Source organism: Lepidochelys kempii, chromosome 9 (genome assembly GCF_965140265.1).
Source record: "Lepidochelys kempii isolate rLepKem1 chromosome 9, rLepKem1.hap2, whole genome shotgun sequence".
Taxonomy (NCBI): Eukaryota; Metazoa; Chordata; order Testudines; family Cheloniidae; genus Lepidochelys; species Lepidochelys kempii.
Window position 1 is genome coordinate 75409672 of NC_133264.1, and position 12585 is coordinate 75422256.

Sequence of the window (12585 nt, forward strand, 5' to 3'; positions counted from 1 at the left end):
CAAGGTGAAATGCATTATGAAGAATGCTGGGACACTGAAGTAATCATTCCAGGCCCAGTTCTGCATCCACTGATGTAACTGGTAACACTCCCATTGACTTCATAGGGTATGGGATCAATTTACACTCGGTGGTTTTTAAAAGGTTTTCTTTAATATCTGATCTATCGTTTTTATATTTTTTTCTATGCTGGGGCATGTCAAGGTTGTTGTTTCTCTAAGCAAGTTTAAATGTTTCTGATTCTTTTGGCTGTTTCTGCTACATGATGCCACAGGTACCAAGAATCTGAATCAAGCTAGTCTTCATGAATACTAAGTTTCTGCTGAATGACTCAAGGTCAAAGGGTCATTCTATTGACACATACCCACAGGGGAGTCCCACCCTTTTCATGGAGATGACATCACCATTTGAGCTCTGAGGTTACACAAAAGCCCTTCCACTATCCTGAGAATTATTTTACGAAGCTTCTGCGGAATGGAACCGCTGCCTTAGAGCAACCTTTGTCAGGGACTCAGTCCCTCTGCAGGAGCAGTCCTGCCAAGTGACCAGATCTTTTCAATTTCTCACCCACATTTGCATCTTAAAACTTGTCAACCTAAACCCAATTCCCCTTTTCCCACCCCCGGCCTCCACTCACTCCATTCAGTCTGCCAGATAGGATTGAAAATTATGTTCCACAATAGAGATCTGGCTGCCTGTCTGACTCAACTCCAGGCCCAGTCACATTGGTATATCAAGATCATTACTGGTTTTGCCCAATTGGTCGTATCAAATATGAGGAGGCACAGAAGCTTTGCTGTGTGAGGTTAATTGTAAAACATACCAGTGTGAATCTTTACCTCGTATGCAGCCTGAGCATGAGCAGTGTGCTGGGGTACATGTGGAAGAAATTCTCTCCCACTGGGTGTGGATCAGCAGTGAAGCCACTGTGCATCTCTAAATGTGGCTTCTGAAGCCTCAACAGCTGCTTCACACCCTCTACAGGATGGGACGTGGGTGCGGGGAGGAGGGCAGCCATTGGATTGGTGAATCTGTATGGAGCTTGTGCACACAGGTGCAAGAAACCCCCATGGAGCTGTGTTAAATGGTGCCACCCCTTTCACTGACCTTTTGAATCTTGCCCCATATAGATACATGCAGCAGAACTGCCCTGGGATCTACTGTGCTGCTTTGCTCATCCAACTCTACCAGTGGAACAGGGGAAAGTGAGAAGATAAGGCTATGTTCATTCCAGGAAACAAGAATATCAGCACCATGTGCTTCCCACAAGCAGTTACGCGGAAATAAAGGCCCTAAACCTAACCCTGTACTTTTAAAAACAGGACAGTTTTGGGAATTCCCTGACCAGATAATCCCAAATTTGTACCACAAACTCAGCTTGGGCCCTGACCTGACGTACCAGTTTTCAAGATGAACTAACTGTGCAAGTGCATTTTAGGGAGGATGAAATCTGGGCTTTAATCAGGAACCTTGATGCAACCATGGAGTCACTGCTGCTGCAGCATGATTACAACACAGGGTGCAGGACAGCAGAGAATCAGGGCCAAACTCATTAGCAAACTAAAAGTGTCTAGCAATATTTTAACCACTAGATGGCACTTGAATGCCAAGAGATGTTCATTTTTCCTTAAAGGGAAGCACACAAGTTATAAACGGACCCCACAATCAAAGTAGGTCTTAATGACCTTCAGTATTAGCATACACTGAAATGATGGGAAATCTTTCACCTTCATTTACATATAAGAAAGGGGAATTAGTCATCATTTTAAAATAAAAGTGGGACATTGTAAAAAAGAGAGACCAACATATATTGAAACAGAATTATATAAGCAAGAAATTTCATATAGATAGAAGTATTTTGAAACTAACATTTTAAAAAAGATTGCCATTAGAATCCCAATGTAAAATTATATCATTTAACAGCATACGTGCTGGAACTTGGGGTGTGGGGAGTGCTGCCACACTCCCTGGCTTGAAATGGTTTTCACTATATACAGACTTTACCAATATATACTATACAAATTGTTCCAGTACCCCTGTTTAACAGAAGGGCCATTTAATTACTCTTAAAATTCTAGGGACCCGATCCCCATTCTATTCCAGTCTATAACAAAACCTCCACTGATTTAAATAGGTAGAGCCCTGTCTGGATACAAAATTTGTATCTGCATCTGATCCACAATCCGCAAACAAGGTACGCGGATATCCACAGATTTGCAGAGCTCTAGATATAAAATTTGGATCTGCATCCATCCACGATCCACAAACATGGTCCACAAATGCAGATATCCACAGCTATAAAGCAGATATCCACAGATTCGGAGGAACAGAAGCAGGACTAACTTCAGTGCATGGCAACTCGTGGCAGATTCTCTAATTTACCTCACTTTAAGTAAACATGGAAACAAATTTTGAACCTTAATCAGAAGCATCTATGAAAAATTACATCATTTGTGAGATACAGAGATTAACAATTGTGCTGTTAGCTCACTGGATCCTTTTTCATAATTCCATTTCTTATCATTACAAAACATCTAGATAAAGTCAGAATGCTTCCAAACTCAGCTTTGTTGGCAAAGTTTCGATCTTTTTATCTTACTAGTAAGATAATATATTCGAGCCACCTTGGGCTGTAAGACAAGAGCATTTGGCTAACGTGTGTGGTATCATCTTATTTGTCATATTATTCTTGAGGAATAATAAACCCCTTAAAAATCCACTCTTTCCATGAACTGGACTATAATGAACCATTATTTTGTTTGTGTCTGATTTTTCTTAGTTATCTAACTAGCTACACATCCCCATCCTTTTTCAATGCAAGACAATATGGCAATTTAAAGTTATCACAAAGGCAGGGCCTTCTTTCAGTGAAACATCATAAAGTGCTAACACCTCCCTTTTTATATGTATGTGAAGCTATCTCTGACATATATACTAAAGCCAAGATTTTCTAGTGACTAGTGATTTTGATTGCCCCAGTTGTTGTGTGTATCATAAAGAGACCTGATTTTCAGAAGGTACTGAGCCTCTCAAAATCAGTACCACCCACTCAAAATCAGGCCCCTTTAAGTTGTCTCATGCCAAAAACTGAGATGTTCAAAATCATTAGTTACTTTTAAAAATCTTGCCCTTAGTGATAAGTGGATTTAGAATGCTTCCGTTCCTTTGTTCTCTCCCCTGGTGTAGTGAGAATTGACCTTGTCTGGAGGAGGGTTTAACTAAAGTTCCATCTTACTACAAATCCAAATATGCCTGTCACAGGACAGCACTGACCTTTTAAGAGGGAAGAGGCTAGTGCACCTGTGACGGTCAGCTGATGCTCAGATGGCTTAAGAGAGGGCACCTGGGCCCTAGAGCAGAGGAGTCTGGATGAGTCAGGGCAGAGAGAGCAGAGGTGGGGCTTTCGCTGCCTGAGAGAATGAATGCAGAGAGCAGAAAGCTCTGCAGGTGCTCCATGAGAATAGGGAGACAGGCCACTAGCTGGATGGCCTGGGGAATGGGAGGAGCCGCTGGAGCAAGAGGGAGTGCTGGGAAGTGCCCCTGTGGCCCCTGTCCAGTGGCGCCATGGAACTGGGCCCATGCTCAGAAGGGGCCCCGGCCTGCTCTGTTTGCACTGCGCCCTGAAACCCTGGGAGCCCATTGGCTCTCCTCCCCCGCCCACCACTTGCTCCTCTCGTCCTCCCCACCGACTGGCCAAGGGCTCTTTGCCACCCCCTAGCCCCACCCACCGGCTTCTCTCTGCCTCCTGGCCAGACCCCAGTGCTCCTCCGGCTCCGGGAAGTCTCTGCTTCTCATCACCTGTGGGGCTCCACCTGTCTCCCTGGAGCTGAGCCGCCTGGGACTTTTGCAGAAGCCTGGCCAGTCTTGGCCAGTTAAGGGGGGCGGGCAGTGTGGAGGGCTTGGCTGGGCCCCTCCAGGCAAGTGGGTTCTGAGGGAGCCCAGCCAGGGCAGGCCCTGGCCTGGCTGATCGCAGCACTCCCAAGGGGCTGGAGTGATTCCATGCCCTGGCTGCACTGGTAGCTCAGCCTGGCAGACACAGTCACCTCCCAGAGGGCCGGTGAGTGCAGCCGGGAGGCAGGGCGTGTGGGAGTGGGTCTCTGGAGGGTGTGGGTAGGGGTGGGCTGTGAGAAAGCAGGAAAAATCTCTGTGTTGAGGCACTCAGGAGTGGGGGTTCTGTGTGGGATGCTGGGCAGTTGTGGTGGGGCTGTGGGCAGGGGGGTGGTGGGCAGGGGTGGTGGTGTGCAGGGCACTGTGCATTTGTGGTGGATGGGGGCTCTGGGCATAGCGAGGCCGGGGGGGGCTCTCGCCATAGGGAATCGGGGGGGTGTTCCGGTGTTGGGCAGGGGGGATGTGTGGCGTGGCATAGGCCCACCCCTGAGGGGAAGGGACATGCTGGCAGCACAGGACTGGGCAGGCCATTGTGCATCTGGCAACTACCGGTTTATAAATAGTGCCCCCGCACTGGGCTCGGCGGAGTGGGGCCACCCCTGTCATGCCAGGCCCCTGGTCAGCCCCTGGCTCCGGAGACCATTCTCCCCACATCACGCTCAATTGCTCCCATGGGGGCCCACAAATATGTTTAGCGCCAGGCTCACAAAAGGTTAATCCGGCCCTGCAACAAGCAGGGAATTGGGAAAAGCCCAGGAGGAATGTGAGGCTTTTATTAAGCCCAGGTTGGATGGATGGTGTTTGTGTTATTGCTTCATTTGAGCTTTTGAACTCTAGTGGGGGACTCCAGGGGGTAAGCATGAGAGCCCTCCAGCCTAAAGCAAAACTGAGACTGACAAAGAGCCTCAGATCACCAAAGACAATGAAGCCAGAACCTTTTGAGTTATGGCACTGATGTTTATTTTGTGATTTGATATTAATAAATTAACCCATCTCATAGTCCAGAGTATGTTTGAGAAGTATTCTTGAGGAGCCCTGAGAAGAGGAAACTGAGGTAAAAGCTCCTGCAGGGTCATCCCATGCCAGGAGGGGGTGCTCTGAGATGGCAACTCTGTGACAATACCCAACATAACACCTGTTTTTCTCCTTAATCGGGTATCAAATCCTAGAGTGTATTTTACTTTGGTGCTCATTCTGCTCCTTGGTAAAATACCTAAGGGCCTCGCTTTAAAGGCATATCTACATTAGCTTTTTCCTACTAACCTTTTCATCATTATTACCCTGGTAGAGCTACACCAGTGCAAAGATGGAATTTGTCAATATGGAAAAGACTCATGTAGACAAGGCCTAACAGTGGTACTCAGCAACTGTTGTCAACCACAAATATAAGACACATTCTCCCAACTCCTACCTCATTCAGTAAGAATTCTAACCTCCGTATGCCTGATACAAGGAAAGGTCTGATAGCTTTATGTTCAATTCTTTTGTCCAATTAGAGTCCACACTAAATCTAAAGTGTCAGTATCAGCCATGTATCTGAAACAAAAACACTGTCATGCACTGTGCAATAATTGGACTGATGTAGGCATTCTATCATATTGATAGTATTCTTACCTGTACAAACACAGTGAAGAGAATAACTACAGTTGTGGCTGCAATGAAGAGCTTCTTTCTCGGGAAGTCAGGGAGCAAGAAAACCAGAGAGAAACAGATGGCACCTCTAAGACCCCCATATGCTATAATAAACTGATCCTTGCTGGTAACGGTGTTTACATGTAATCGGTTCACGAAGAAAGTCAATACAAGAACCCCTATTAAAGCAGGAAAGAAGATGGGAAATTAGCAAGCAAGAAGAGAACTTATACAGCATTCATAATGGCAGGAAACAGCTTGAAAGAAGTGGCTATTACATTTGTGAACAAATTACACATAAGTAGGAATAGGGCAGGGAAGAATTTGGTAATATACTACGCTCCTCCACTGGCCAGATCCACTGGGTTTCTATCTGTTTGGTACTAGCCCCAGAATAGCTAAGAATCCAGACCCAGTTATGTCTGACTTGGAGGAGACAGGAAATAGTGTTGAATGGCCATGGTTTGGTAGGTCTCATATATATAAGACATTAGACTGATCTTTTGGTAATATCCGTTGTCGGATACTGTCAACCTTGTGTGATGTCAGGATCTACTCTTAAAACTGGGGTTCCTTTTAGAACAAGAATGAGGTTTTACCCAGAGTTTTAGTTTATGTACATAGCCATCACTGAGGTGTTCCTAAAATATACAAATTAGGTTAGTGAATAAGAGCTAAGTATTAACTGAGTATTTAATAAATAATAACTATTATAGTACAATACAGTGTATTAACATATTTGTTTTGATGGCAGTTTAAAAAAATATTTTAAAAGTCACTTTGTTTCATATTAACAGTAATGAACAGGTCCAAGAATTCATATTCATCAATATACTAATGTGGAAATTGACCCTGGGAATTGACTTAAACAGTAGTTGATTCATTCTGATTGGTAATTAATTATTGGATTTTCTGGGTGATAAATACTCTCTCAAGGGCAAACTGGCAATCTGGTTTATTTAAATAATTTAGTTACAGTTACCTTTTGAACTGCATTTAGTTTTAACCAACAGCCAGGGCACATGAAATATTATATATATATATATATATATATATAAATTACCTTAAACTGGGGTATTTGGCAGTCTCTAATTCATCGAGATTAATACTATGTGAACTTGAAGTTTATGAAAGGTGCCACAGCAATTGATGCAATTTATAATCATTTGCAATTAAACAGAAGAAAAAAGTTACAGTTGGTCAAACTGTGGGTCTATTAATGACAATATCCCTGTTACAGAAACTGAGAAAGAAACATGTACATGGCTCTGAACTTCTAGGGCCTGATTCTGACTTCATTAACACCTGTGTGAATCAGGCCTTACTCCATTTACACCAATGGAACCTGTACAAATGAGATCAGAATCAGGCCCTTAACCACTAAACAGTGAGTATAATTAAGCAATAACAACAGAGAACCTGGACATTTCATTTCTTGAAGATTAATCTTCAAGATTAATGGCTGGTTTGAGAGCTGATAACATAAGAGGGTCATTAATTCTCTCCCCTGCCCCCTCAAATCACTACAGCTTTTTTTAAAAATGTTTTAAAGACATCATCCACCTTATTTGTTGGGAAATAAACTTTAAAAACAACAATATACAAACACCTCCCCATACGCTCTGATAACTAGCAATAACCAATTTCTATCACACAGAGGAACAATTTGGAGAAAACAAGAAATCTTGGAATATTCAGGAATAGCGAACATGATTAACTGGAACTGTGTCCATGATGTATTCCCAGCTCCCAAGCACCTGGGAATTAAGGCCAAGAGGAGTAGATAATGACAAGGACTCCAGTTGTCATTTTTAATGTTCTATCTAACTGACAATAATACTTTTAGTTTGAAAAAATGCTACATAGAAACTTATTTCACAACTAGACCAGAGCCAAACGCAGCCAGTAATTCACACTCAAATTAATTTTAAGTAGGATTGGTTAGTAATAAATACATTTTCCAGTCATACAGTCAATTATCATTTATGTCCCTTAAATTAACTCAGGGTCTGTTTGGTTGAAGACGTAGCATATGATTAACTATTTGGGCCAAAATATTTCTCCTTTTGGAGAAGCACCATAACAAACTGATAGCAGAAAATTCTAACTTGTTTAAAGAATGGCAAAATATTGGCGTCCTGGGGGCTGCTATCACCCTCTCAACTGCTTCATTTTTCTTCACTTTTCAGACCTCCTCCAACTTATGCCAGTGTGACTCTACTCTGCTGGCTTCAGTAGAGTTATTCCTGATTTAGTGCAGCATCAGCGAGAGAATCAGAGTGGCTCTACAAGTGGGATGGGGACCTGGAACCTGGTGGAGAGGGCCCAGCTGGTCCAATCAGATCAAAAATTTCTCGCCAGAAAGACCTTTTCACAAGAGCTTTATTCTCAGGTTTAAGGTCTTCAGATTGCCAAAAAAACCCAGCTACAAACGTTCTTACAGAAAAGAAAAGAAACATGAGTAGTGGTAAGTAGCGAGAGGGGCTTGCCACCCCAAGTACAAACCCACCAGGCCCCAATGGGTATGCACTTGGGGGTGCTAGCCCAACCCCTGCCCGAGTTACCATGGCTACACTACTATTTTTAGCATGGTAGCTTGATGAGAGCTAGTGTGAGTATGTCTCCTTGAGCTGGGAATTGCACCCTTAGCTCCAAGCGCAAACATACCCTAAATATTGTAAATAGGTGAGCCAGAGACCAAAATGTTTAATGAAATTCAACCCTGCATGAATGTTGGCCTGGCGCTCTTTGAAGTCAATGGGAATTGCACCTAATTATTACAGGGCTGATTTTGGTGTCATCTCTTCTTTGCTCTTTCTGTTTACAATATTAAACCGTTTCCGGTCATGTGATAAGTAAATAGAGAATTTGAGGTTTACTGCCTATTCTTGGAACACCAGAGCAGTTTGTTAGGTACTTTAATGTTTGTTACTGTCATTGTTTGTCACCCTCCTGCCATGAGCTGTTTTCAAACAAGGGGAGTCCAAATAATTCAGAATACTTTCTTCATTTCATTGAAAACAAACATTTTAAACAAAGGAAACCATTTTCTCATAGTAAAACACTCAAGGGTGTGCATAATTGACCAATAAATGTGCTTCCAGGTGCATTTATGGCACTCAGTCATTAACAGCAAATCTAGTCATCTATTAATAGCCAATAAAGCACATCCTGCCATGTCTTGTTGATAATCACTGAGTATCCAATTTAAGTAATTTGTTGATGAGCCTATTAAAGGTCAGGTCAAGTTTTAACCACAAAGGTATTTCTGGTTGCTTTAGTGGTTTGTAAACAGACACCCTACGAAGCAGCGTTCACAAATTCTAGGTGCCACCTTTCTTCTCAAAAATGTGCTATGCTTGTGAATACTTTGTACATTAATTTAAGATTAAAAGCATCTTTAATTTAAGATTAAAAGTTATAAAAAGCATCCCTAAAAGAGAAAAGAGACTGCATGGTAGCTACAAGCTTAGGGTGACCAGATGTCCCGATTTTATAGGGACAGTCCTAATATTTGGGGCTTTTTCTTATATAGTTTCCTATTATCCCCCACCCCCGTCCCCATTTTTCACACTTGCTGTCTGATCAGCCTATATGGGCTCCAGGATTAAATCCCAGTATCAAGAGGCCTGATTCTCCATTCCATTGTGGGGTCCCTTCCACCTGTGCAAAGTGGTTGTCAAACACCCCTCCTTGACTTTGCACAGATGTCAGTGACTCCATGTGGTGCAGGGCAGTGGAGAATCATGCTCCCTGAATGTCAAATCAGTGCAAGTTACACTCCTTTACTACTTTCACCCATTTTCCTGACCATTTACAAACACTGGAAAATGTCTTTGGGGGTTGCACCTGCTTACATGTGGTCTGGTTTTTGTCTGGTTACTGTAAAAGCCAGCAAATATCTAGGGCACAGCCTTTTTTCAGGATTTAAGAAGATCATTTTCAACTTCAAGTGTGTTAGAAAAGGATTTTGGGCCTATCCCTACGCTCCCATTTAGAACCTGGTCTTGGTCTCCCCACCCATGAGTGACTCTGTATTCTCAGGTGTGAGTTTATAAGCTAGTGACGGGGAGAGCAAGTTAGCCCTGGGTCTTGTTTAACTTGCCCATTTAAATGGCTAACCTTTCCCTAGCATGCCTGAGTTCTAGCTGTCATGGCTCTATATGAAAAAAGGTGTGTTGTTTCTCTAACAAACTATCTATATGAATTGAAGTGGTTGTGAAAGGTGCCTGACTCACAAACCCACAAATGGAAGTCCTCTTATTAGCTACAGCTTAGGAAATGCCCAGGCATTGGCAGTGTAAACTTCCTCACTTTAAGGCTTTGAGCCACATTTACTTCATTAGAATTCTGGGCTGGTGAGACCCCAGCATTATTTAGGTGTCTGAAGTGCTCTAAGTCAGACAGTCAGAGCTGCTCAGAATTGCTGTAGCATGGGGCACCCCAACATACTGGGACAGGCAAGGGACCCTGTGTTTCCCATAACTGCATGAGGGGAATTCTCCTACTGCTGGCCAAGGGGCTTTTATGGAGCAAAGAGTGGCCATAGTGAGAGGGAAAATCTCTCCTATATAAAACACTCTATACATTGTGCCCAGGTAGGTAAAGAAAGAAGAACAAAGACATAGAACAACAGGGCACAATACTAGGCTATATATTAAGTCTCTATATTTGCATAGTATTTGTTTATATAATGTCTCCAAACTCTGGGCTAGGAGCATGTGTTGTGTCCTTTATGGCAAGTGTCAAGGTTCCTTCTCCACTCTGAACTCTAGGGTACAGATGTGGGGACCTGCATGAAAGACCCCCCTAAGCTTATTCTTACCAGCTTAGGTTAAAAACTTCCCCAAGGTACAAACTGCCTTTTCCTTGAACTGTATGCTGCCACCACCAAGCGTGTTAAACAAAGAACAGGGAAAGAGCCCACTTGGAGACGTCTTCCTCCAAAATATTTATTTATATTTATATTATATCCTTTATTTTTATGACAGCAAGGAAGAATCCCTAAAAAAATAAGGTTGGGAGTATCCTAGGGTTGCTGAGTAAAGGAGAGGTTTAGCCCTCTGCTTTAAAAATATAAGATGAGAGAAAAAGTAATCATGGGGCCTCCACATGATCATCAGGGGAGGTGTTCATCCACTATTTGTTACCCACTGAATCTTATCCTGAACATCGCAGTGCCCGGCTCTGAAGCCTAGTTTAATCTCCAGTTTTGTTCCGTTTCAAGGATACCATTTGCCCATTAACATTTCCAAGCTGTTCCTATGGGAGAATTTACAGCTGCAGAGGTCTTGGTTCATATCATTTCCCTCATGTGCTGCAGAGAGTGTGGATTATCCTCTGCAAAAAATATCTTGATGTAACTGCAGCTCCCCTCAGTTGCTTATGTTCTTAGACATGCTAACTCAAAACTTTACCAAACCCTGGGCTTCTCACATTTTTGCTGGCCGCCTCCATTTTAAGGCCCCAGTGCTCTTCTATGCAGGAAAAACCTGTGTCAAAGAACAGAAACTCCATGGACATCAGCTCACAGGTTCCTTCCAATTTTCCCATTTAAGGGCAATGCTTCTCACAGAAGAGGCCAGGGGTTCTACCCCTCAGACCTGAGTACATTAGGGACTCCATGTGGAGATGCCTTGCCCCTCGGGTTGCCAATTTTTGTTGGATGTATTCCTGGAGGTTTCATCACATGACATAACCTTTAATTAAAGATTAATCTTTCATTCCTGGAGATTCTGGGCAACCCTACTTGCCGCTACACTGCTGTCTGGCCCCAAGCTCTTTGCTGCTTCTAGCCCCAGCTACACTCCATGCCTTCCACGCTGGAGCCACCAAGGGACTATAAAGATACACTAAGAGGGGGGCAGGTGAGACCAGTGGAGTCTATCTAAGCACCTAAAATAGAGATACCAACAAATAAATATGGTGAAAATTCCTGGTTATCACATACCCAGTGCAGGGAGCAGACCAGGAAGTTGACAAGGACAGGGGCATGTCCAGAGTGCTGCAATCTATAGCAGGTGTAAGTGCCTTTAAGGGCCATAATTACCTGACATAAATTAGAGCAGCACAGAGGGTGCTTGAACTTGTGTCGGACACTGAGGTAGCCCCAGGATTAGGGGCAGGAATGTAAAGTTGACACCGCTCAGTCAGACTGGAGGACTGGGGCAGAAATCTGTTTCTCTATATTTCTGGACAACAAGGAAGTTCGTCTCCACAGTAGAACTATTCCAAACATGTTTGACAGGGATTTTACTGACTGAAAACTAAAGTAGTAAAATGCGAAGCCAGCACTGAGTGCGGGTGGTGAAATCTGGCCTATGGTATATATGGCTCATACACCACAAGTCATGTGTTTTGTAGTGATGGTGACATGGAGGAAATGACTTCAGAAATGCTGCATCCTGCTAGATTTCACATTTTGTATCAATGCTACTAGCCATTTACTATTATTCCGTGGTGACGTTCAGATCTATTCAGGAAAGCAAGCCAAACTGATTCCTATCTCTAGGCTCAACTGGAGACATAGCTCATAATAATGGGCAGTGCACCGCTATACCATCTCAGTGGAAGACATTCTTCCACAGGGAAGCAGAATGGTCCAGGAGTTCCAGGACAGAGAGATCCTGTGTGCCAGATGTCACATCCCTTTATGGGATACAGCTTGCTCCTCCTGCATAGGTAGCCAGTTCTGCTGGACAGGGCACAGATGGATGGAGTCATGGACCTCCATCCTCCCTGCCCTCTTTGGGGCACAGTGCAAGCCCCAGGGCAGTAGGAGGGAGCAGTTCCTGTGCTACTGTCAGTGCAGGAACTGAAATTCTTGTTACCAAACAAGCAGGTGATGGGTTTCTCACATGCTTTCTGCCCACTGTACCCACATAAGGGCCAGGCAGAATCTGGCCTGGGTTTAAGTACAGTTACTGCAGTAGTTTTAAAATACGTCCATCCCACATCTACTGTAAGAGATGGCAACACATTGTGTATAAGGACTCTGGATTGATCACCCAGCTACATAGATGCGCATGGGGATTCACATTTCACTGCAAAACACAGGCCTCTGCTTC

The 12585-nt window shown here is 43.6% G+C and overlaps 1 protein-coding gene across 1 annotated transcript in view; it reads right to left on the bottom strand.

Moving 5' to 3' along the window:
* Positions 1 to 12585, bottom strand: part of LOC140917648 (sodium/hydrogen exchanger 2-like) — a 65247-nt gene that overhangs the window by 35353 nt on the left and 17309 nt on the right. The window contains exon 5 of the mRNA XM_073360919.1: positions 5501 to 5697. Within this exon, the coding sequence (XP_073217020.1) occupies positions 5501 to 5697 (197 nt within the window). The remainder of the gene's footprint in view (positions 1 to 5500; positions 5698 to 12585) is intronic.